General features: G+C 37.7%; 1 protein-coding gene across 2 annotated transcripts; it reads right to left on the bottom strand.

Moving 5' to 3' along the window:
* Positions 1–848: 848 nt before the first annotated feature.
* Positions 849–21,564, bottom strand: LOC107521396 (zinc finger protein 705A). Of its 2 annotated transcripts, XM_016166040.2 has the most exons (8): positions 21,347–21,564; positions 19,067–19,226; positions 13,391–13,461; positions 6,378–6,460; positions 4,587–4,713; positions 3,755–3,838; positions 3,159–3,241; positions 849–2,688 (listed from the first exon to the last, which is right to left on the bottom strand). In XM_016166040.2, exons 4-8 carry the CDS (start codon positions 6,387–6,389, stop codon positions 2,044–2,046), a joined length of 951 nt encoding a protein of 316 aa, XP_016021526.2. In that variant the 5' UTR covers positions 6,390–6,460; positions 13,391–13,461; positions 19,067–19,226; positions 21,347–21,564; the 3' UTR covers positions 849–2,043. The 2 variants fall into 2 exon arrangements, with proteins under 2 accessions (XP_016021526.2, XP_036084592.1); XM_036228699.1 differs by lacking the exon at positions 13,391–13,461.
* Positions 21,565–21,642: the final 78 nt, after the last annotated feature.

Raw genomic sequence — 21,642 nt, 5'->3', positions numbered from 1 at the left:
CACAGAAATGTTCTGTAACAAGGTCTCATGGCCTGTGACAATAGAAATTAGAACCCATGGCGTCTGTCTCCAAGGTCTGAACTTCTAACCACTAATTTGTTCTCTAACCTTTGTTCACACTTCCACATGTCCCTGCCTGATCACGACCCCTGCCAGTACAATGAGGGTGGCAAGATGTTAAATTTTGGTTGCTCACTATCCTCACATGACTTGACTGTTTCTATCCTGGCTACACAGTAGAATCACTTGCGGAGATAGATATATAATTTTTTATGACATTTCGGTTTCACCCAGAGATGTGCTCATTAGTCTCAACTTGATTTGGGGATTGTACCAGTTTGAGAAGAGCACAAGTCAGCTGAATTTTCTCTTGAGAGCATTTCCTCTTGAGATTTAGGTTCAGTATTTGGGTTTGAAGGGTAATATACTTCCAAGCCCTGGGGTAAAGAAAGGGAAGTCTCTTTTGTGAGAACTTGCATTTTGCTTGAGAAAGAGTACATTGTTAATAAGGGCTTATGTAGTGTCTGATAGGTTAAGGGATTTTATCTTAGTTTTTTCAGGGCTGCTGAGAAAAAAGCAAGGCACTGGCTTAGTTTGGGGAACAAGCAGGTGCATAGTTCAGGCCTCACCTGGGTAAGATGTGAGATAGGGTCGTGGGATGAACTCGTGCCCCAACTTAGTTCAGGTCAAAATTATCATGGAAAAAAATCCAAGGAGTGTTCTTGGCTTGGAAAAACAAAACTGCCTGTCTCTGGCCCCACGGAAAATCCCAGGGGCAGAGGCAAAGCTAAAGACTATCCAATGGTTTACACTAGATGTCCATGATACTGCCCCTATGACCCTGGGTCATAGCACACCAAGAAACTGGTCAAGTGAGGTAAAGGTCTCTATTGTGTCACCACCACGGCACAGATGGATACGGTTGATATTGATGGGAATGAGTGAGGCTAAGCTGTGTGGAAGGAGCTGTTGGAGAAAGACTAAGAGAGGCTAAATTTAACATACATGCCAAAGAATGGAGATTCAAATGTGTGTGTTTACAACCTCACAAAGAAAACTAAAACGTCACCAACACAACAGATTTTTCAGCAACAGGGTTTATTGTTTAAATATTTACAATAATCTATAAAAAAGTAATCTATTTTTCTATAAAATTCTGTATTCAGTATTTCCAAATCACTCTATCTTGCATTTATATGCCACCTTTTTCTGGTGAATAGTTATTTTCTCAAAATTCTGAATTATTTGCTAAAAGTATGTTAAAGGCTCTTTTAGAGGGTTCTTTCTCCCTAGACTGTTTTCTGATGTGAAATCTGAAGGCTTCTCCACTTTGATTTTAGGACTGCTAGCTTCTCACTGAGAACTGTAATGCTGACTACAAAATGAATAATCACTGAAGACTTTCCTTCTTTCATGACACCTAAGAGTATTTTGTACCATCTGAATAAGCACTTGTGCCACAAGTATTCCTCTATGAATAAAGCATTTCGCATAATTTTTAATTGAATCACTTCTCAAGAATGAATTATTTGATATTCTTCAAAAGGTTTTATTCTCTTACATTTTGTTTTAATGGTTATTCCTTCACTGAGTTTTCTTGTGCACATCATGCCTTGTACTTGGCTGAATACTTGTTCACAGTGATTACAAACCTAAAGGTTCTCCTAAGTTGTTTGCTCATGTTGTTTAGCCATGAATTACAAACGAAAGCATTCCCACACTGATTACAGATCAAGGAGTTATCCCCGTGTGAGTTCTCTTGTGTACTTAAAGTTCAAAACTGTTGCTGAAGACTTCTGCATTCCTTATATTTCCAGTGTGAGTTCTATATGTCATCTATGGCCAGACCTCTGACTGAAGGTTTTGCCACATGGATGTCATACGTAAGGATTCTCTTCGATATAAACCTGCATATGTCAAATGAGTATGGATGACTGCAGGATTTTCCACACTGATTACAGTGTTTCTTCATTGTGTGAGTCCTCTTGCTGTGTTTAAATGTTAAAGCTATGTTTTTTCCACATTCATTACATGTATATCTTGTCATCTAAGCTCAGAATATTTACTAAAGGAATTCATGATTTTCTTTCCATTGTGGGTTCCCTCATGTCGTCTAAGGGCAGAACACTGACTGAAGGCTTTCCCACATAGCTGACATCGATATGGTTTCTCTCCAGTGTGAGTTACCTCATGCCGTCTAAGAGCAGAACATTTATTGAAGGCTTTCCCACATAGAAGACATTCATATGGTTGTTCGCCAGTGTGCGTTCTCTCATGTTGTCTGAGGTTAGAGGATTGAGTGAAGGCTTTCCCACATAGATGACATTCATACGGTTTCTCTCCAGTGTGAGTTAGACTGTGTTTTCTAAGGTCGGAGCTTTGAATAAAGGCATTCCCACAGATACGGCATTCATACGGTCTCTCTCCAGTGTGAGTCATCTCATGTCGTCTAAGGGTAGAGCTATTCATAAAAGCTTTCCCACACAGATGGCATTCATATGATTTACCTCTAGTGTAAGTCTGCTTATGTTGATTAAGGTATGATAGGTCACTAAGGGATTTTTGACACTGTTTGCTGATAAAGGGTTTCTTTTCCATGTGAGTTAGCAAATTTTGAGTCATTGTGGAGCTATGAGTGAAATCTCCCAAATCATGATATTCATAGGGATCCTCTGGAATGTGAGGTTTCTGTTTTGGGGAAAAGAGATGAAAGTCTGTTAACAGTTTACCCACATTAGTTCATACATTCGTTCTCTACATGAGTCTTATATTAATCTTTCAGTGATAGTCTCCAATTAAAATTTTTCCAATGTTATTTGCATACACATGGTGTTACTTCCCTCCATATATAAAGGTTTTCTCTTTTGTAGCTTCCCAACTGCAAAGCTTATAGATTAATTTTGAAGAATTCAATAGGTTTCAAAGACTAGGCATATAAGCAATGTTCATGCAATTAAATATTGCATCTTTTTATTAAGATCTCAAGATATAGTTTTGAGCTCAGGCTAATTCCTTCACTTAATTCAAACTACCCAACTTTTTGCTTAGAGAAAGAATAACAACGGTTTAACATAAATCAGGCTTTTGTGCTCAGTTACTAACATCCCATTGCCAGGTATTTAATTTGGATGACCAGAGTTAACATCCATGAAACTTACCATTGGTCTGATTATAAATGTGTCCTTTGTGCTGATTTGTTGTGCGGCTACTATTTCTTGTTTTTTAATGGCACTTTCCCTGCCTGAAATAATTGAAGAAAAAAAAAATTAAACAGCATTAGGGAAATAAAATGTTGAAAAGCACCAAGCCCCATCTGTGTCGTGTATGTCTCAAAAATTAGCATTCTGATAGGGAATACTCTAGGAAGTAGAAACAACATTATAGGACACTGACAATTAATAAGATTTTCAGAACTGAAATGTGAGAAAAGTAAAATGGAGATGAGATGATGGGTAGATAAAAAGAGGGAAAACCTTCCATGGAGAGGATCAGGACAAGAGTTATTATGTGAAAGTTTAACTTCAGTAAGTATATGAATATCCTTCTCCCTAAAGCCAATGGCAAGGGGACACATGAATTGTGATGGACATATGGAAGGAATAATGACATCTAAAGAATTATGCTTCAATGTCCTTCATCTATAATTTAGAAAATATCACTTACTTAACAAAATCTTCACTTGGAATTTTTAAGGATATAGTCGTTCACTGACTAGGCACCTCCTCAACTTGAAGCACTCATCCCCGCTCCTCACCTGAACTCTGGCTTTGGAGAAATTCGATTCCTTCACTCCACAGTTCTTCTCCTTGCTCCAACTGGAAAATCGCGTGATGATACCCTATTCATGGAAAAAAGGTACATGCATTTTGAGATCAGTCCTAATATGTGCATTATAATCAAGTCTAGACAGGCTACTGAGAAAGAATAAGAACACTGATCGTCAGTCCAGGCAACAACACCTTGAACAAAGAAAACTCTGAAGATCCTTCACCAGAATGAAAAGAAATCCAGATCATGTATCTAAAATAGTGAGGACATCTGGATCCTGATGTCCATGCCCATGTTCAAAGTCAGAATGCAGAATCCTCAGTCTTTTTGAAGATGGGGAAATTAAATGTCGCCACAGTGTGTTAAATATTATTTTCAAACAGATGCCAATAATCATTAGCTCCATAATAATAATCAAGTTTTGTTAGTTTAACTCTGGTCTCAAGCTTTAGCACAATGATCAGAACAGGATAATTACTTAGAAAATATTTCATTAATCTACTTATACATGCACGAAATATTTACTGAGTTTCCAGTTCTGCTGAGTATTAGAGACTGAGTAGCAAGAAACACATTAAATTGTGATCAAGATTACATTCTAGTGGGGTGACAAACTAAGTGTAAATAAATGAAAAGAGCAACTCTCTTTCATGTAGTTATAAGATCTATGAAAGAATCAGGGTAGAGAGTAGAGTGGGTGTGTGTAGGAATCAGGATAGAAAACAGTGGGTATATTCCAGATACTTATTGATTTAATAAATAAATGAAGACCTACATACCTACCTTCTATATACAAACATAAAAGCTGACAGACTCACCCAGGGAGACTAGATGACTAATAGTTTCCAGCATCACATCTCTGAACAGTTTTCTCTGGGATGTGTCCAGCAGGGCCCACTCTTCCTGAGTGAAGTCTATAGCTACATCTTCAAACATCACTGATTCCTAAAACATCATGAATATTTTGGTTTAGACAGAGAAATCCCTGCCAATGTCCACAGTGGGAAGGTTGAGATGACAACATTGAAAAATGAAGTGGAGGAGCTGGGTATATAGAAAGATCAAACTGAGTCTGGGGTTCCTGTCAGCTCATTCTCAGTGCTAAGCTGGAATGTGCCTTTCAGATACATCACAGAGATATACACAGTCTGAATTAATAAACCTTTACTATGAAGGATTATTACATGAAATATGGTGTAATATAACCTGGAAATTTTCCAATGAACTGGTAATTATCACTTCTAGACACTTCTTTAAAATTGCCTTTAAAGACTCATAACCAAAACTCTCTTCCTAATTAATGTCAAGTAACTTTCCAGACTTATCATTAAGGCACACAATAACCATGATTTGCCACTTTTAAACCATGACTATGGTTATAGCATTAAACTAGATGAATTTCAGATTTCTTATCTATGAAATGGTTTAATAACATTTTATTTGCTGAAAGATCAAATGAACTAATATAGAAAGTTTATCCTATCTAGGTAAACATGCATTAAATACAAGCCATTAGCTTATTACTCACTAAAGTGTCCCAGACCCTTGAAACAATTTCCAGCATTTACCAAAACTGAAGATCTACATAGAAGTTGATACTAGTTGGTACTGTCTGTCTTAATGCTACAGGACACAGGTGTTCATAACACTATAAGGTCAGATAGTTCAGCAGCACAAGCCAGGGCCCTCTGAGAGGGCTGTACTGATGAAAGACAGTCCTAGCCTGACCATTCCTGTGAGATAAGGCCTCCTGTTCTGTTCTTCTCTGGGACCTCAAACACCAGTTATTGCCGTTTCTCTTGTAGCTTTATCTTGTCTCCGTGGTAACAGCTTAAAAAAGAATCTTGATTGGTTTTGGTCTATCTAGTTCTTCAAAAATTTCCGCAGGTCTTAAATTTTGCTCTACTATATCCCTCTACTTCATGTGCAAATAAAATTAAGAAAATACTCCCTATTCATTAACTCCAGTTACCAAATATGGAATAAAAGGTGAATTACAAAAAGGTAAAATGTGTGATTGGGACAAGAACAACAATTTTAATTCTCTTTTTAAGAAGTTTCCAAAAGTATAAATATACTCTATCAAAACTTTAAATTTAAAATTGGAAAAAAATAAATAAATGATTCCTCATGCTTCTGGTTTAAACCTCCTGTGCTCCCTTCAACGTGTCACAGCCCTCATCCAGGACCTGTAACACTGAATTTACTAGCTTTACCTGATAAAACCATTGCCTCCCTATTGGACTGAAATGTTCTGCTCCTTGCTCATTTCTATTCACCGCAACCCTCACACTATTATAGCCAATAACATGATTAATGAATGAATGATTTTCTAGTGAGGTCATAGACTGAATTAGAGAGAAAGAAGACTTCTCTCATCTCTTTTGTAAATGCACACCTGCTAGAATAAATTAGTATGATGTTAGGAAGAATATTAGCTATTGAGGAGACCTATTATATCTATGTGAGAATCCTGGGGCTATTTCACTGGAGCTCAGATCCTTGAATACTTCCTGACTGAACTTAGAACATTGATGCCAGTAGGAGAAACCTGCCCAACACTATCAATAGTGATGTAATTTGAGTAGAAAGAGGCATTCCCTACTCACCAATGGCTGCATTGTCAGTAATTCAGTCGCCAGCTATCTTTGGGTTTTCTCTCACACACAGTCCAAACATTAAGCAGGCAAAGCTGGGAATAGAGAAAGAAGTCATGAGACCCTGGTCTTGTGCAAAATTTCCAGACCCTACTGTTATGAATCCCCAATGTTCACCTGGCTGTGACTCCCAGTATAACCAATAAACATGCAAAATGCTCTACAGAAAATACACAGAGGACTTTCTTATTTCTCCAGAGTCAAAAGATTATGACTATAATTGATAATAAAAAACATAGATATGTGATAAGAACATTGAAAGTATTGAGTTTTGTATGTTAAACAGGCCATGGCATCCAGTTATTTGATTCCCTCCCTGATTCCAAAGCATAGTGATCCCTAACTCATGCCACGTGGAGATTTTGGTTTCTACCTATAGATAAATACTGTGGGAATTTCTCGGATTTATTCTTGCCTCATGTACTAGCACTGATTCTCCATCATCCATGGAGCCATCTGGACCTTCACATTTTTTCTGCTCACAAGACTCCCTTGACTTGTGTATTGAGAAACCAAGGATCTATTTTATGATGGGAGTTAATTAATTCACTGACTCACTCCATTTGGAGAAGTCAATGGCACCCGGTCTAGTCTAGTCCCTAAAAATCCCCTGCATCAGAAAGTAGCAGGAGCATGTACATGAGTCATAATGTTAATGCCATGTACTGCCTTAATCCTCTAGGTCAAGGATGTCCAGGGAACATAGAATGGCTGGGGTTTAGGAGGAATTCTAGTTGGCCCATCTCATATTTTCACAAGGTGGTAGCTAAAATTCTTGAAATCCTATTTTATATTAATCTTCATTAGCTGCTATATCCCTGAATTTCATTAGACACAAACACACAAGTATGTATATATGAATGTGCATATCTATGTAATACACACAAAGATGTATGTGAGAGACATACAGAGAAAGCATTTATAAACTGTAAATTCTCCTCTGAAATACCAATAATAATCAAAAGTATTTCATGGAAAGATGAAAATATGTCATAAACAAAAGTAGAATTAACTTACCCATTTGTAACTGAGGTCCAGAAAACAACAAAAATAATTTGTATCAAATGTGACTCTGTGTTCAGATATTTACATATATTCATTTATTTAATCTTCACAGTAAACCTGCTGATTATAGTTTATTTACCAATATAACAAATGACATAACCAGAAGAGGTTCAAAAAAACTAATAATATAAGTCACACAGCTAAAAAATGACACATTTGTAATTTTAATTTTGCTCTGTCTCCTATGCTCAAATTCCTTAAGAATTACATACCACAACTAGGTTTTACCTGAGCATCACCTTTGATATTAATAATCAAGAGCCCCACCATGTTACTACAACCTCTTCTGCTTCTTATTTTTCCACAAAATTATACCCCATACTCAAGTTCTCTGCCAAATGGAAACGACCAGTGTACTGATTTCCCCTCGCAAACATATGGCTATCTCTCTCATTTTTCCTGCCCAGTTTTATGCACACTTACTCATTTCAACACTTACCAAGCCCAGCACTTTTTCTTATATCCCTTAGACTACAAACCATATTTTCTGCTCAAGATCCCAAAAGCAGGTGACTCCATGTACCTGCATTTCCCATGACTGCTTCTAACACACATTACTAAGGGGTTGATCTCTGTCTAAATACAGAGTCACTACTCCTACTGGTTTTCAAATATATCTGGCAACTCTACTACATTTTGTGAAGTAAATCATTCTTCCATTCTCCATAAATATTTCAAATGTTCTCCATGCCTTTTGGATTTACACATTCTCACCTTTCAAATGATAAGGTTATCTCCCACTACGCATATTTTAGTTTGCTAAGGCTACTGTAACTAAGTACCATACACTAGGTGACTTAAACAACAAATTGTGGAGGCTGGAAGTCTGAAATCAAGGTATCAGCAGGGTTGGTCTCTTCTGAGACCTCTCTCCTTGGCTTGTAGATGGCTGTCTTCTCCTTATGTCTTCACGTGGTCTTCCCTCTGTATGTCTCTGTGCCATAATTTCCTCTTCTTGTAAAGACACGTCATATTGAATAAAGGCACACCCTAATAACCACATTTTAACTTAATTATTACTTTTAAGGCCCACTCTCCAAATGCAGCCATATTCTGAGGTCTGAAGGTTAGGACTTTAACATTTGACTTTTGAGGACACACAATGTAGTCCATAACACAGAATTACATAATGTGACAAAGTAATTACGTTTATCATCATAGTATCTACAAATACGCCTGCATTCTTACCCTTTGGTTACTCCTTTCTTATCAAATTGAAGAGTCATGCTACCTCCAGGTAAGCCTAATGTCTCCAATTGAATTCCTTTCTCTCCTGTTTCTTTGAGAACTATATTACTGCTTACAAATTCAATCTCCTTTATCAAAAACTTGTCCATCTCTCCATAATCAATCCTGTTATCATTTAAGTTCATTATGTCTCTTCTAACTTGAAGCAAACATTTCCCTGAACCTATGTTTTCTCGAGTTCCTGCTTTTCTATCCTCTCTTCACAAACTGGAAGTTCAGTTACCATTTCCCCACATCTTCCTCACCCTTTGACTTACAAAGACCACCAATGATTATTTTATAAATACATATTGTTAACATTGCCAATTATCTCCCCATAAACAAAACCTTACTTGCAAACAAAGAAAAGCTAACCCTTGACTTCCTTTCAGAACTAACGTTTTCCTAGCCTTATTGGACACCTCAGTCTCATCGCTCTCTGCTGGTCCCTCTATAACCAGTTATTTTTCCATGCCCTCTGCAAAGAACTCCTCAATACTACTGTAATGTCTCAAGACTCCCTTTAAGAGAGAGAGAGAGAGAGAGAGAGAGAGAGAGAGAGAGAGAGAGAGAGAGAAAATCCTAGCAGTCTCGCACATTTATACAACTGCTCACATTTCTTATATTGCTATCTCTAAAATAAAAGTGACCAATTTCTTGTCTGGATTCCATTTCTGAGCTATAATCTCTGCTTGCAGACTTACACTTAAAATGTAGTATTTCTCAGGACAATACCCCCACCCCTCCAAATATAAAAATCACTCCTCTTGTACTCTCCAACCTTAGTTAATGGCTCCATGGGACATCTGAGTATTTTACATCAGGGGTCCCCAAACCCCCAACTGTGGACTAGTACCAGTCCATGGCCTGTTAAGAACTGGGCTGCACAGCAGGAGGTGAGCAGCGGGGGAGCAAGGAAAGCTTGATCTGTATTTGCAGCTGCTCCCCAGTATTAGCTAGTCACCACCTCAGCTCAACCTCAGATCATCAGGCATTACATTCTCATAGAAGCATAGGTCCCGGTGTCAAAAAGGTTGGGGACCACTGTGACCTCACTGAACCAACAAACACATTGCTATTACCTCTCTACACTGGGCACTATTATCAACCTTCATTTCCACCTTAATTCCTATATACAAACTTCCCACCCCACACACATTTTACTTCCATTTCAGGTGAAATCTCAATTACAGAGAGATACTTTCACTGAACTCCAACCAAAGTTAGCCTTTTCCTTCCCCTCTGCTTTGACATAAATGAACTCTACTATTCTTTCAGGCTGCTCGTCTAATTTGTTTATATGTATGTATGTCTGTCTGTATGTCTGTCTGTCTGTCTGTCTGTCTGTCGGTAGGTAGGTATCCATCCATCCATCCATCCATCCATCCATCCTGTCCTCCTCCTGATGATCTAAATGCAGGAAAGTCAACCTTTGAATGGTAAGATCAGGCAAGTTTCCCTCTGACCACAATATATATGATAAATACAGACAAATTCTATGTTCACAGTAATGGAACCTACCCTCAGGCTGTCTGCTCCCTAATGCCTGCAGTCAAACAATTATTTTCTGATTATAAACCTTTCTGAAATAAAAGTGTCTGTCTTTCCTAGTAAAAATTCTCTCCAGTACTTACAAAACCCAAATAGATGGAAAAGCCAGTGAAGTTGCTCTTTATTGACGCAGTCACCACAAAAGATCTCAGAGCTTCTTCCTCTCTCTAGATAAATTATGCTCTTGATGGACATCTATCTTTATAAGCAGTTGATAGCCTCATCAATCATATAATCGAAACATACACTGATTAATCTGGATGCCAGTCAATATAAAATGAATGAAGTCAGGCCTTTTTTAACAAAATACTAACTAGGTTATTCATACAGATGTAATGAAGAAAAACAGATAATGTCCTCTTTTCCAGAAAATACTTTATTTTTGAGTTATTTTAGGTTCAAAGCAAAATTGGAGGGAAAGTAGAGTTCCTACATACCACCTGTCCATACAAATAAACAGCCTTCCCCACTGTAACATCCACCACCAGAGTGGTACTTTTGTTACAGGTAACGAACCAACGTTGACACAGCATTATTACCCAAAGTCCATAGCTTACATTAGTGTTCACTCTTGGTGTTGTACATTCTACAAGTTTTGCAAAATGTATAATGACAAGTATTGTACAGATAGACTCACCAACCTAAAGAACCTCTGTGCTATGCTGATTCATCACTCCCCTGACTCAAATCCTGGCAACCACTGATCTTTTTACTGTCTTCGTAGTTTTGATTTTTCCAGAATGTCATATAGTTGGAATCAAACAATATGCAATCTTTTCAGATTGGCTTCTTTTACTTAGTCATATGCATTTAAAGTTCCTCTATGTGTCCTCAAGGCTTGATAGCTCATTTCTTTTCACTGCTGAATAATATGCCATTGTTTGGATATACCATAATTTATTTACCCATTAACTTACTTAAGAACACCTTGGTTGCTTCCAAGTTTTGATAATTATGAATAAAGCTACTATAAAACATTCATGTTCAGGTTTTTGTGTGGGCATATATTTTCCAACTCAGCTGGATAAATAGCAAGAAGCATGATTGATGGATCATATGATAAGAATATTTAATTTTGTAAAAAACTTCTAAACTGTCTTTCAGAGTGGCTGCAACAGTTTACGATCCTACCAAAAAGGAATGAGGGTTCTTGCTGCTCCTCACCATTATTTGGTGTTCTCAGTATTTTTGATTTTCTAATAGACAAAGAGTGGTATCTCATTTTTGTTTTAATTTGCAAATCCCTAATGACATATGTTGAGCATCTTTGCACATGCTTATTTCCTATCTGTGTATCTTCTTTGGTGAGGTGCCTGTTCAGATCTTTTACCATTTTTCATGGGGTTGTTCATTTTCTTATTATTAAGTTTTAAGAGTATTTGATAAATTGTAGATAACAGTCCTTTATCAAATGTGTTTTGCAAATATTTTCTTTCAGCTTCTGGCTTGTCTTCTTATTTTCTTAACAGTGTTTTTAACAGAGCAGAAGCTTTTCATTTTAATCAAGTCCGGGTTATTGATTACTTCTATCATGGATCATGTCTTTGGTGCTGATCTAAAAAGTTACTGTCAAACTCAAAGTCGTCTAAATTTTTCTCCTATGTTTTCTTCTACAAGTTTTATAGTTTTGTGTTTTACATTTAAGTCTACAGTATTTTTTCAGGTAATTTTTGAAAAGGGTGTATGGTCTATGTCTACATTCTTTTTTTTTTTTTTTTGGTATGTGGATTTCCAGTTGTTATCCTTCCCCTTTTGAAGACTTTTTTCCTCCACTGTATTGTTTTGCTTCTTGGCAAAATATCAAATATATCCACGCAAAGACTATATTTGTGTGGGTGTATTTTGGGGCTACCTATTGTGTTTCAATAATCTATTCGTCTCTTATTTCACCAAAAGATTATGCCCTTTAATTCTTCATCCTTCTAAAAGTCTCAAAAGCAACCTTCATCTCTTTTCTGAGAAGTCTCACTATTTTGTGGATGTTTGTTGTTATGGGCAATACTGTAGAAAGCAAAAGCAAGAGATCTGCTCTTTGAGAGAATTTGTAATCTATTAAAATCTTTCAGGCTGTGTGCATCAGGGTGACTCCATCTAAGTAGAAACATTTGTGCTTAAAATATACATACAAAGGACATATTTTCCAGGTATCTCAATTGTGCATATTTTACCACCAAGGGAAAAAAACAGAGTTTGCTGTAGTTCTCTTCAAATTAGATTTAGTTAATGATTAAGGACAGTAAAACCCTGAGTTTCAAAATATTAGGGCTTGATAGAATAAATGGTTTAGCCTCACTACTGATTTTACTGTAAATACGGTATGCTTTAACTGTTTTTGAAAACATTAAACGTTTGAAAGACTAAGAACATATCTTAAGATATATGGAGATAAAGAGATATAAAAGATCAAACTGTTTTTGAAAAAAATATTGCAATATACCATTTATTTTAAGTACAAGCATCTGATTTTTTAAAAATTGTCATCATCATCGTCATCATCGCCATTATCATCACGGAGTATGAGTGTCTTAAGGACAAAATAATGCTAAACTAGTTTCTCCTGAAGTTGAATGCCCAGAGGTTAAGGGCCTAGGCTATGGACACAGCCTGCCAGGGCCCCAGCCAGGCTTCCCCACATGCTGGTGATGCACAAATGGAGAGATGGCCCATACTCCTTCGTAGGATTGTTGAGAGGTAAAATGGGTTAATGAGTGTAAAGTGCTCTCATTTGGAACACTATGAGTCACTGCTATAAATACATCTTCTTGCAAACTTCCTTAATTAAGGCAGGAATGATTTTAGAAACATTTATGCCTCAGATCAGGAAGCCTCCCACACTGGAACCCTTATCCCATGTATCTCCAGAAGAGATGCCTTATAACAGGGGTTCTTCCTGCAAAAGCCAAACAGTCTGACAATCAAGGAACTAAAATCAACTGCCTTCAATTGAATCAGGAAGTGCAATGATGATGTTTAGGGCCCTTGGATGATGTTCAAGGCCCTTGGATAATATCAGAACTTGACTAAACCATCACATATAACCTCTCAAGGAGCCCAGGGTGGATTCTGTGTGAGAAATGCCACAAAGTTCCTCAAGCATTTTCACAAATAGAGTCCATACATACCCTGTAAGGTATCAGGTACATATCACCATAGTGCAGAATGTTCAGCGAGCACCTTCCAAAGCTTACAAACTCTGCAAAGGGAGAAAATTGACAGTCATCTCCAAAACTGAGGAGAGCCCAAGATTCCTCCTCTGAGCCCTTGCTGTCCTCCTCCATGATCACAAGACCAGAAACTGGTTGGATGCCCTGCTCCAATTGTGCCCCGAGCTCTTGTACCAGTGTTTTCCATTTTAGGGTGCTTAGACTGGGCCCTACACTCTGTACCCTGCGAATCCCTGCCTCTACCCTGAGCTTTGAAGTGCCTGCTCTTCTCAGAATAGAATAGCCCTCCCCTTGGCCATTATTCCCTATCTGTAAATTTGAATTGCTTTGTAATGCATAGGAAGGAAAATGTCTTCAGCAGCACAGAAGCTAGCAGTGTCAAGGCAGTTACCAAGCTGTTGTGGACATATACTATAATGAAGAATTTGAATCTTTTGCTTTCTAGGATGAGTGAAGGGGTCTGAGGAACTGGAAGGTTGTTTAAATATCTGGGTGCAGGGGTGAAAACTGGATTCTGGACACTGTTTCCTCTTATTTTCCTTTGTAAGTCACCAAACAGGGAGGACAGAGCTTTCAATCAGATCTGAAAGAGAAGCACCAGATTAATGCAAGGATCTGATAACTAGGGAAAGGCAGCCAATACCCAGGATAGTTCACAATGCTTAAAAGATATTCCATAAATATGGTTTACCAATTTGAGTTATCCAGAAAATATAGGAGAAAGAAGGAAGATCTAGGCAAACTAATAAGGCTTTAACCATGGGATTATGTTGGATTTTGACTTCAAGGCAAATTTAGATTGAAATGAAAAATAATATTTTAACTTTAGAATTTTTCTTCTAATGAAATAAAGGACTATCCAGGGAACCCTATGAGTATGAAACAGGACAGCCCTATGAATGGGAAGAATGTACTGTGCTCCGTCCAGGCTTCCAAGCTGTCCATGCTTCCAAGTTGTAGGCATCAAAGAAAATCATGAGTGGATCAGAACTAGTAAATAAAAAGCAGCTGATCATGAACTGATCTTTCTTAGATTATGGAAAACCCCAACAAGGTCCCACAGACTTTTCAAATGTCCTGTGTTAAACAGTCATTATTTTGACCTAGGAAGAGTTCCTGCTACAATACAATCCTGACATGTCTCTCCAAATTACTACCATGAATTCATGTGGTTTACTGAGAACTCAACTCAATGAAAATCACTTGGGGAAAAAAAAAACCCAATGCAGTAACTATTATAAAGGATAAAGTATAAAGGAGGTAGGAGTAAAAAGGGAATTGATTATTAATATTCAATAAATCCTTTGCCCAGGAGGAAAGCATCATTTAAAAATTATCCAATAATTTTAGTAAGGGATGAATTACAATTTATTAGAAACCTTAATTAATAGAACTTTAAAACAGAATTACAAGAATGCAAGTCAAAGATTTACAAGACAAGAGAAGAAGAAATGATTTGGCAGAGCTCCAAAAATTTCAAAAGTAAAAAGAAAAACATGTAAGAAGAGACCATGTTGGGAAATAAAAGAAAGGAAAAGAGACAATGTTAAAAAATCATTTATGTGGAAGACATGCTTTAAAATGACCAAAAGGAAAAGGATTAAGGAAGAACTACTGAGAGGATTGGAAAGAAATTGAAAGATATGAAAGACAAGCCCACAACTATAACATCCATGTTACTGGTAAAGATAACAAAGGAAATGATATGACATAAAATAATTTTATAATTTAATTCAATAAAGGAGACCAGAACATAATAACCACAGAAGACACAATATGCCAACTTAAAATCTTTTAAATAACCTTGCCATATTTTTTCAAAATGGACATTATGAAAAATAATAGTTGAACATATTATGTAAAAGTACCATTGGAACAAAGCTAGAACATCATTCACAGAAAATTTTGTCTTAATGTTTTTTATTAATTTAAAAAGGATTACAGTAATATAAGCACCTACCTCAAGAAGAAATAAAATGGAAAAATTCACTTGAGGAAACCCCTAAGAGAAATTAACTTGAAGAATTAGAAAAAAAATTATTCATAAGCCAAAATGGTAGAGTAAAAACTTAAGATGTAGACCAATGTGGTCAGTGGAACTTTCTGTGATGGAGAAAATGTTCTATATCTGCATTGCACAATACCACAGCTACCAGGCATAGGTGGTTACAAAACACCTGAAATCTGGCTAGCATTACTATGGACATGACATAGTTATTTAATCAATCGAAGTTGAATAGCCACATGTGACCAGTGGTTACTGTATTAGATATCACAGATCTAGAATCTTGGGGAGGCGGTTAAAATAATAAAATAGATTCGAGACAAAAATGGGAAAGGAACGCAGTCAAAAATAGGACATGAAATTGATGGAATAAATGTTGGTAGAATAAAATTTAAAGACTGTAAGATGTTGCTTTGAAATAAATGTCTAAAAACAGATACAGCAGAGAACCAGACACACTGGGATTCTATGGACATAAAGTTCAAATTCCCTGGAGGAAAACTGAACTTAAAAATAAAATGGAAGATGAATGAATACAAAAATTTACAATACACATTTTGATGTGACAAAAATAAACTATATTACTAATAAAAAGAAGAGGAGTGTTACACAGTAAAACACTGGCCACGTAGTACTTTCAAGAACATGCTAAGACTTTATTAGCTATTCAATAAAAATGAGAAGCCAATCTAACTTTTTGGCTAATAGGAAATTTTTTTTAAAAAAATGTTAATTCATAGCAAAATGTAGTTATAGTTTTATCACCGTCATTCACAATTTAATTATACATTTAAGTGCAATTCCTATGCCTGCAGAGATAAAATTTTCTGGCTTAAGATTTCTGGCCCCCATAGCAAAGTAATTCTACCAGGAGACACAATAAATGTGCCATTGTATCTCTGGTCATTTTGTTTATTTCTCAAAAATGTCTGGCAATTCCATTAGGTCTTTCATGTCAATTCCAACTCCCATGCAAAAAAAAAATAGTATTTCAAACCTTCAGTATGAATGATGGATTTTCAGACTCATTTTTCCTCTTACATTCATTCATCAGATGGTTTATAATTTATTTCACAAATGAAGTAGATAATTTTGGAGGTAGGCGCTTCTAACCATTAAATTTTAAAGTATTCCTGCACTCATATCCATTGTTTATGTCATCTCTCCCATAACAAGTGAGGAACTACTTATAATTCCACCTAGGTTCTTTATGTTTGGGTCCTATAATTTTCTGCCATATCATGAATTTTGTTATTACTTATAAAATACACATTTTATCTTACAACTCTCTCTCAATATGATCCATCTTCTTAGCATTTAAATGTTATAGCATCTCCCAATCTGAAATTTGAATTTAAAAAAATAAATAAAACACTTCTGGATTATTTTTATTTTCAGCTGCTGCCCCCTCATTAGCTTTTTAATCCAAGGGTGAGGGTAGAGCCCATTCATCAGCAGTTCTCCTAATCCCACTTCATTTATGTTTTGTTTTGTTTTTTTGTTTTTGTCCCTGTTAATTTATGGGCATCATTACTACTGATATTAGTTCACAGACAAAAATCCTGAAATACCTCTGGAGGTACTGCCAGTTCCATGCTGATGGGGAAACCTAGGGAAGAGGTCTTAGGGCTGCTTGATACTCTAGAAATAAAAATATATGTCTGTTTAAGATTTCTTTGACAAAATGATGTCTCTGAGTGGAGGTGGACTTATCTGATCCTTCTCTCACCAATTCGTCCAGGCTAACAAGTAGTCATGTACAGAAGCAGAAAGACCCAGTTATCACTCATTTTTCAAAACTTTCACACCTTAAAACACTTCAGTGAATATGTTTCTCAGTAAGTGAAATAAGCCAGTCACAAAGACAAATGCGTTATGATTCCACTTATATGAGCAGTCATATTCACAGAGACAGAAAGTAGGATGGTAGTTTCCAGGGGATGGGGGAAGAGGGAAAGGGGAGTTATTGTTTAATGGAAATAGTTTCAGTTTTGCAAATGAAAGAGTTTTGGAAATGAATGGTAGTTATAGTTTAGACAACAAGGTGAATATCCTTAATACACTTACCTGTACATTCTAAAACGGTTAAGATGGCAAATGTTATATGTTTATTTAACCACAACAAACAAACAAAAACAAAAAACAAAAAACAAAAAACAAAAACCAAAAACCAAAAACCAAAAACACAGCCTGGAATGCTCTGAGTATTCTGCCAGAGACACAAATTATTCCTTAAATTTCTCTATTGTTCCAAAACAAGAGTGAACCTCAAATTAACCATTTTCTCAATGCTTCATTTTTAGTTTGTTTCTCCTGTCTCAAAGTGATATCAACATAAATGTCTTCGACATACTTACTCAATAATGAGTTTATTACTTTGAGGGACATTCACAGAAGGTACATTCATTACTAGTCATGGGCTCATGTGTGTTTCAAAGTGAACAGATACTGCCCGGTTGCTAAACTCCAAATGTAGTACACTTAATGGCTCCAAATGCAATGTATGAAGATACTTTTTTTCTATCATCATATGAAGTAGGAGTTTTCACTCTGGTTAATGTTAGCAGTCAGAGGAGATTAAGCAAGGCATTTTTACATTATTACATCCTTGTTTAAATGCTTTGCCTTTCCACGCCATATAGGAAACTATTCTCTCATATCCATTCTATACATCTATATGCTTGCATTCCAAGGAGGTCCCTCACTCCTGCCAGATGTCCAGGCTCCAGGACGGGGATGAGTGTGGGGGCAGCAGGCAGGCTGTGGACCTGGGCTCCTCTTCTCCCAGCAAGCCTCACCTACAGGCAATCTCTGAGAAGTCCTTGTTAGCACCTATAACCCACAAACTCTCCTGCTGTTTGTTCTTCACCTTCAGGGAACACATTTCAGGGAACAGATCTAAGACTTTAAGGGAAACTATCCTGAGTCCTGCTCTGGGTACCTGGTCATTTACTCAGAGGTCTGGATTCTATTCCCCCATCTCCTTAGGTTTCTTATTATGATTGCTTTCACCATAAAGACATTATTATTGTTGTTAATCATCATGATTGCAATTATTATAATTATGATCTATCGCTGTTGTTAGGCAACACTAAATCAATGTTCACTATCTACTCAGGGTGTCGGACTTACTGAAAGGAACTACAGAGGATTTCCCTAAAATACATATAAACACACAGATGCTTCCAGGTCATTCCTGGTGCCCTTCCAGATATGAATGTCCACAAATTTTCCAAGAGTCCTGAGTGACCATCCTGACAGGGAAGACTGGACAAGGGTATCGTGGCCTGTCTGAGCCTCTCGAAAATATCATAAATCACCTTGGGGATGAGCAACCACTCATGTCTATGTGCAAGGCCCAGAGAGGATGTCCATGGCCCACCAGGCTCAATGAAAAATTTCCTAAGACTCCTCGGGGCCCAGGAATAGAAGGAACAAGCATGGAAGGATAGAGAGGTGGTCCTTTTCCTCTGGAGCCTTTGAAGTATTTTCTAAGTACTATGCCCCAGAATCAAGGAACTGCTCAAGCCACTCTACAGATCTACAAACACAGAGGAGGGGAATGAGGGACCAACCCAGTCTCCCACCAACATCTCCAGGCTCAGAAGTAAGATGCCAGAAGTACATACCTGAAGGTGGTAGGGTGGAACAGAAGTCAGAAAGTGCAGCAAGACAGTCAGGGCCAAGAAAGTGCTGTAGTCTTAGTGTTCAGGACAAGTGGGGATTTCGAGCGCTGGGAAGCAGGGCATGGTCCTTGAGTCAGGCCACCTCCCAGGGAGACTAGATTCTCTAGAAGGCATATACACAGAAATATTTAAACAAAGCAATATAAGAGTCTCTGAATGACAGATTGTTTTCCAGATGTGTTTTTATAGCTTATAATATTTTTGCTCATTTGTATTTCAGCATTTTGGAATAATGAACACATCTAAATAAAAACCCATTTAATATTTATAAAAGAAAAAAGATGATGGTTGTTATGACATGAGTGTGGATTACACAGAAAATCAAAAAAACAGCTTATTCTAGAACACCCATTTTGCAACAAGCAAAATTTATAGCCAACTTTGAAAACCGTATAGCAATTAAACAAATCCAAGCAAGAGGAGTTTTTTTTTTTTTTTACATTAAATCTGATGTTTTCATATATCACTTAGCTTTTTAATGGAAACTTGTTCAGTGAGAATTCCGCTGTCCTGAAATATATTTATTTCTAATATATGCTGTTAAAGAAAATATTAACACTGTCTAATAAAGTCTCTATGATTCATTAAATGTTATGAACTTAAAAAAAAAAACTCTTCCCCACTACGTTTATCTTTTCAGTATCTCAGATAAGACATTAAGCATTTCATAGATATCATCGCTAGAAGTGAAGCTCTACAAAATTGGTATTTTTACATCCATTCAATATGTACCAAACGAATTTGTTTCTGTTCCTGAGCTTCTCAGTCTCCTTCCTATTCTGCAGATCTTTAACCCCCAAACAGCTTCATATTCCTTCTCCAAGCTGCTTTCACAAAGTCAGCGCCCCTTCCTCCCTCCTCGCTGGAGAAAAACTTTTGAATGTACACTTAGTTTTAAAAGTCTGGGCCCTCCCCTATTAAGCTGCCTTGTGTCTGTGGGGCAGGCAAGGAGGAAAGGTAGGTGGCCAAAATAGAGGAACCACCATTGTTCTCACAGGAATGACATGGCTCAGATGGGATAGTGGCAGTTCTCACCTTTGTCCTTAAAAATTATAGATCATGTTTCAAACTACTGAGCAAGAGCCACTTCTCTTTCATGGTTTTAATCACAATGATCTAAAATATTTAACTCCTCTTTTCCAGAACATCTGACAAAATTCCATGGCAATCCAGCTTATCCTTGATCATCTTCAGAGACAGGGCAAAGAGAACATATATTTAATTGGAAACTTTAGTTCGCAGCCCACTTAGTTAAAAGATAATATGGGGAGAAAGACGTTGAATATTAGACCAATTGGTTAAAGTAGGTTTTGATTATCAATGTAAAAAAATCACCAATATCCTTACCAAGAACACATTGAAATAGTGTAAAATTATTTGCTAAGCGCCACAGAATGTCATTAACATATTAAAAAGGTTGGAAAACCATTGAGCCCGCATAATCTTAACTGGACACAATACATTTGAAAGGGAATACAGATTGGAAATTAAGAACAAAACTCTAATGAATTTGGGATCTACCCTTCCTTTGCCCGACTTCTACTGTTGGTCAAAACTCCCTCCTCCTAGTCTGTTCTCTTTCATCTCTCTGCTCATCCTCTTTTAGTCTATTTTCATTTATGTCACTGCTTTTTCCCTAGGTCATTCTCTTTCATTCTTACTGTGTCTTTCCAAATCCACCGGACCCACCCTCCCTCCTCAGTTGTACCCTCCCCTTGTTTCTCCTCCACTCTCCCTAACTCACTCTGTCTCTCTGGTTCTCCCTTGGTCTCTATTTCCTCATCACCCACCTCGCATTCACGGGACTAGAATAAAAATAATCCTGCCCAGGAAGAGCACATTTTTCCAGTGGACACCAGAAATGTAAACACACCTTGACAAGCACAGCCAGTGGGATGGTTTTGGAAACAGAACAAGGAGTGTCACAGTACAGGGGCAGGTAAGCGTCCCAGCACCGGGTTCTGGGGCCTCCCTGAGACGGGGACTATGAAGGGGAGGCCTGAAGAACAGCAGAGCTGGGCCCCAGAACTACGCCAAAATGGGGAGGTTGACTCAGGAGAGGACTGGGGTCCCTAGAAACCCAGGGTAGGAGGGCGGGGGAACCGGCAACTACCCCCAGGTACCGCAAAACCGCCTCCAGACAATGCGCGGGTAGAAAGAAAAGACGGTGAAAAAAACAAGGCAGAAAGGTCGAGGCAGGGTCCGGTCGCGGAGCTATTTTACCTGACACTGACGCGGATCAAGACCCGACAGCAGAGCGGTTCTTGACTAGGCGGAGCTACCCCCGGCTGGAGATAGCGAATGCGGGCTCTGTAATGTCCCCAAGACCCTGGACCCCGGGTGTGGAGGACGCGGTGCTGAGAACATCAACGTGCAAGTTTGAACTAAATACTAAAACTCGCTCCAGGAAACTGGACCCTTGACCTGGGAGATCTGCTTCCGGGTCAGCAAGTAACCACGAGAGCGGGCAGGGGGCGGAGCCTTGGAGGCGGGGCTTGTGGTGGGCGGGCCTAGCGCTC

The sequence above is a fragment of the Rousettus aegyptiacus genome, unplaced genomic scaffold, assembly GCF_014176215.1.
Source record: "Rousettus aegyptiacus isolate mRouAeg1 unplaced genomic scaffold, mRouAeg1.p scaffold_m13_p_11, whole genome shotgun sequence".
NCBI lineage: Eukaryota > Metazoa > Chordata > Mammalia > Chiroptera > Pteropodidae > Rousettus > Rousettus aegyptiacus.
Note: the sequence above shows the minus strand (reverse complement) of the source record. Positions and strands in the feature narration are given on the sequence as shown.

What these genes read in the sequence shown, in the direction of transcription:
- LOC107521396 (XM_016166040.2), bottom strand. An exon ending in TCTCCAAAGCCAGAGTTCAG is followed by an intron (nt 3,242 to 3,754) that starts GTGAGGAGCGGG and finishes CAATTATTTCAG; the next exon opens with GCAGGGAAAGTGCCATTAAA. An exon ending in CATTTATAATCAGACCAATG is followed by an intron (nt 2,689 to 3,158) that starts GTAAGTTTCATG and finishes TCCCCAAAACAG; the next exon opens with AAACCTCACATTCCAGAGGA.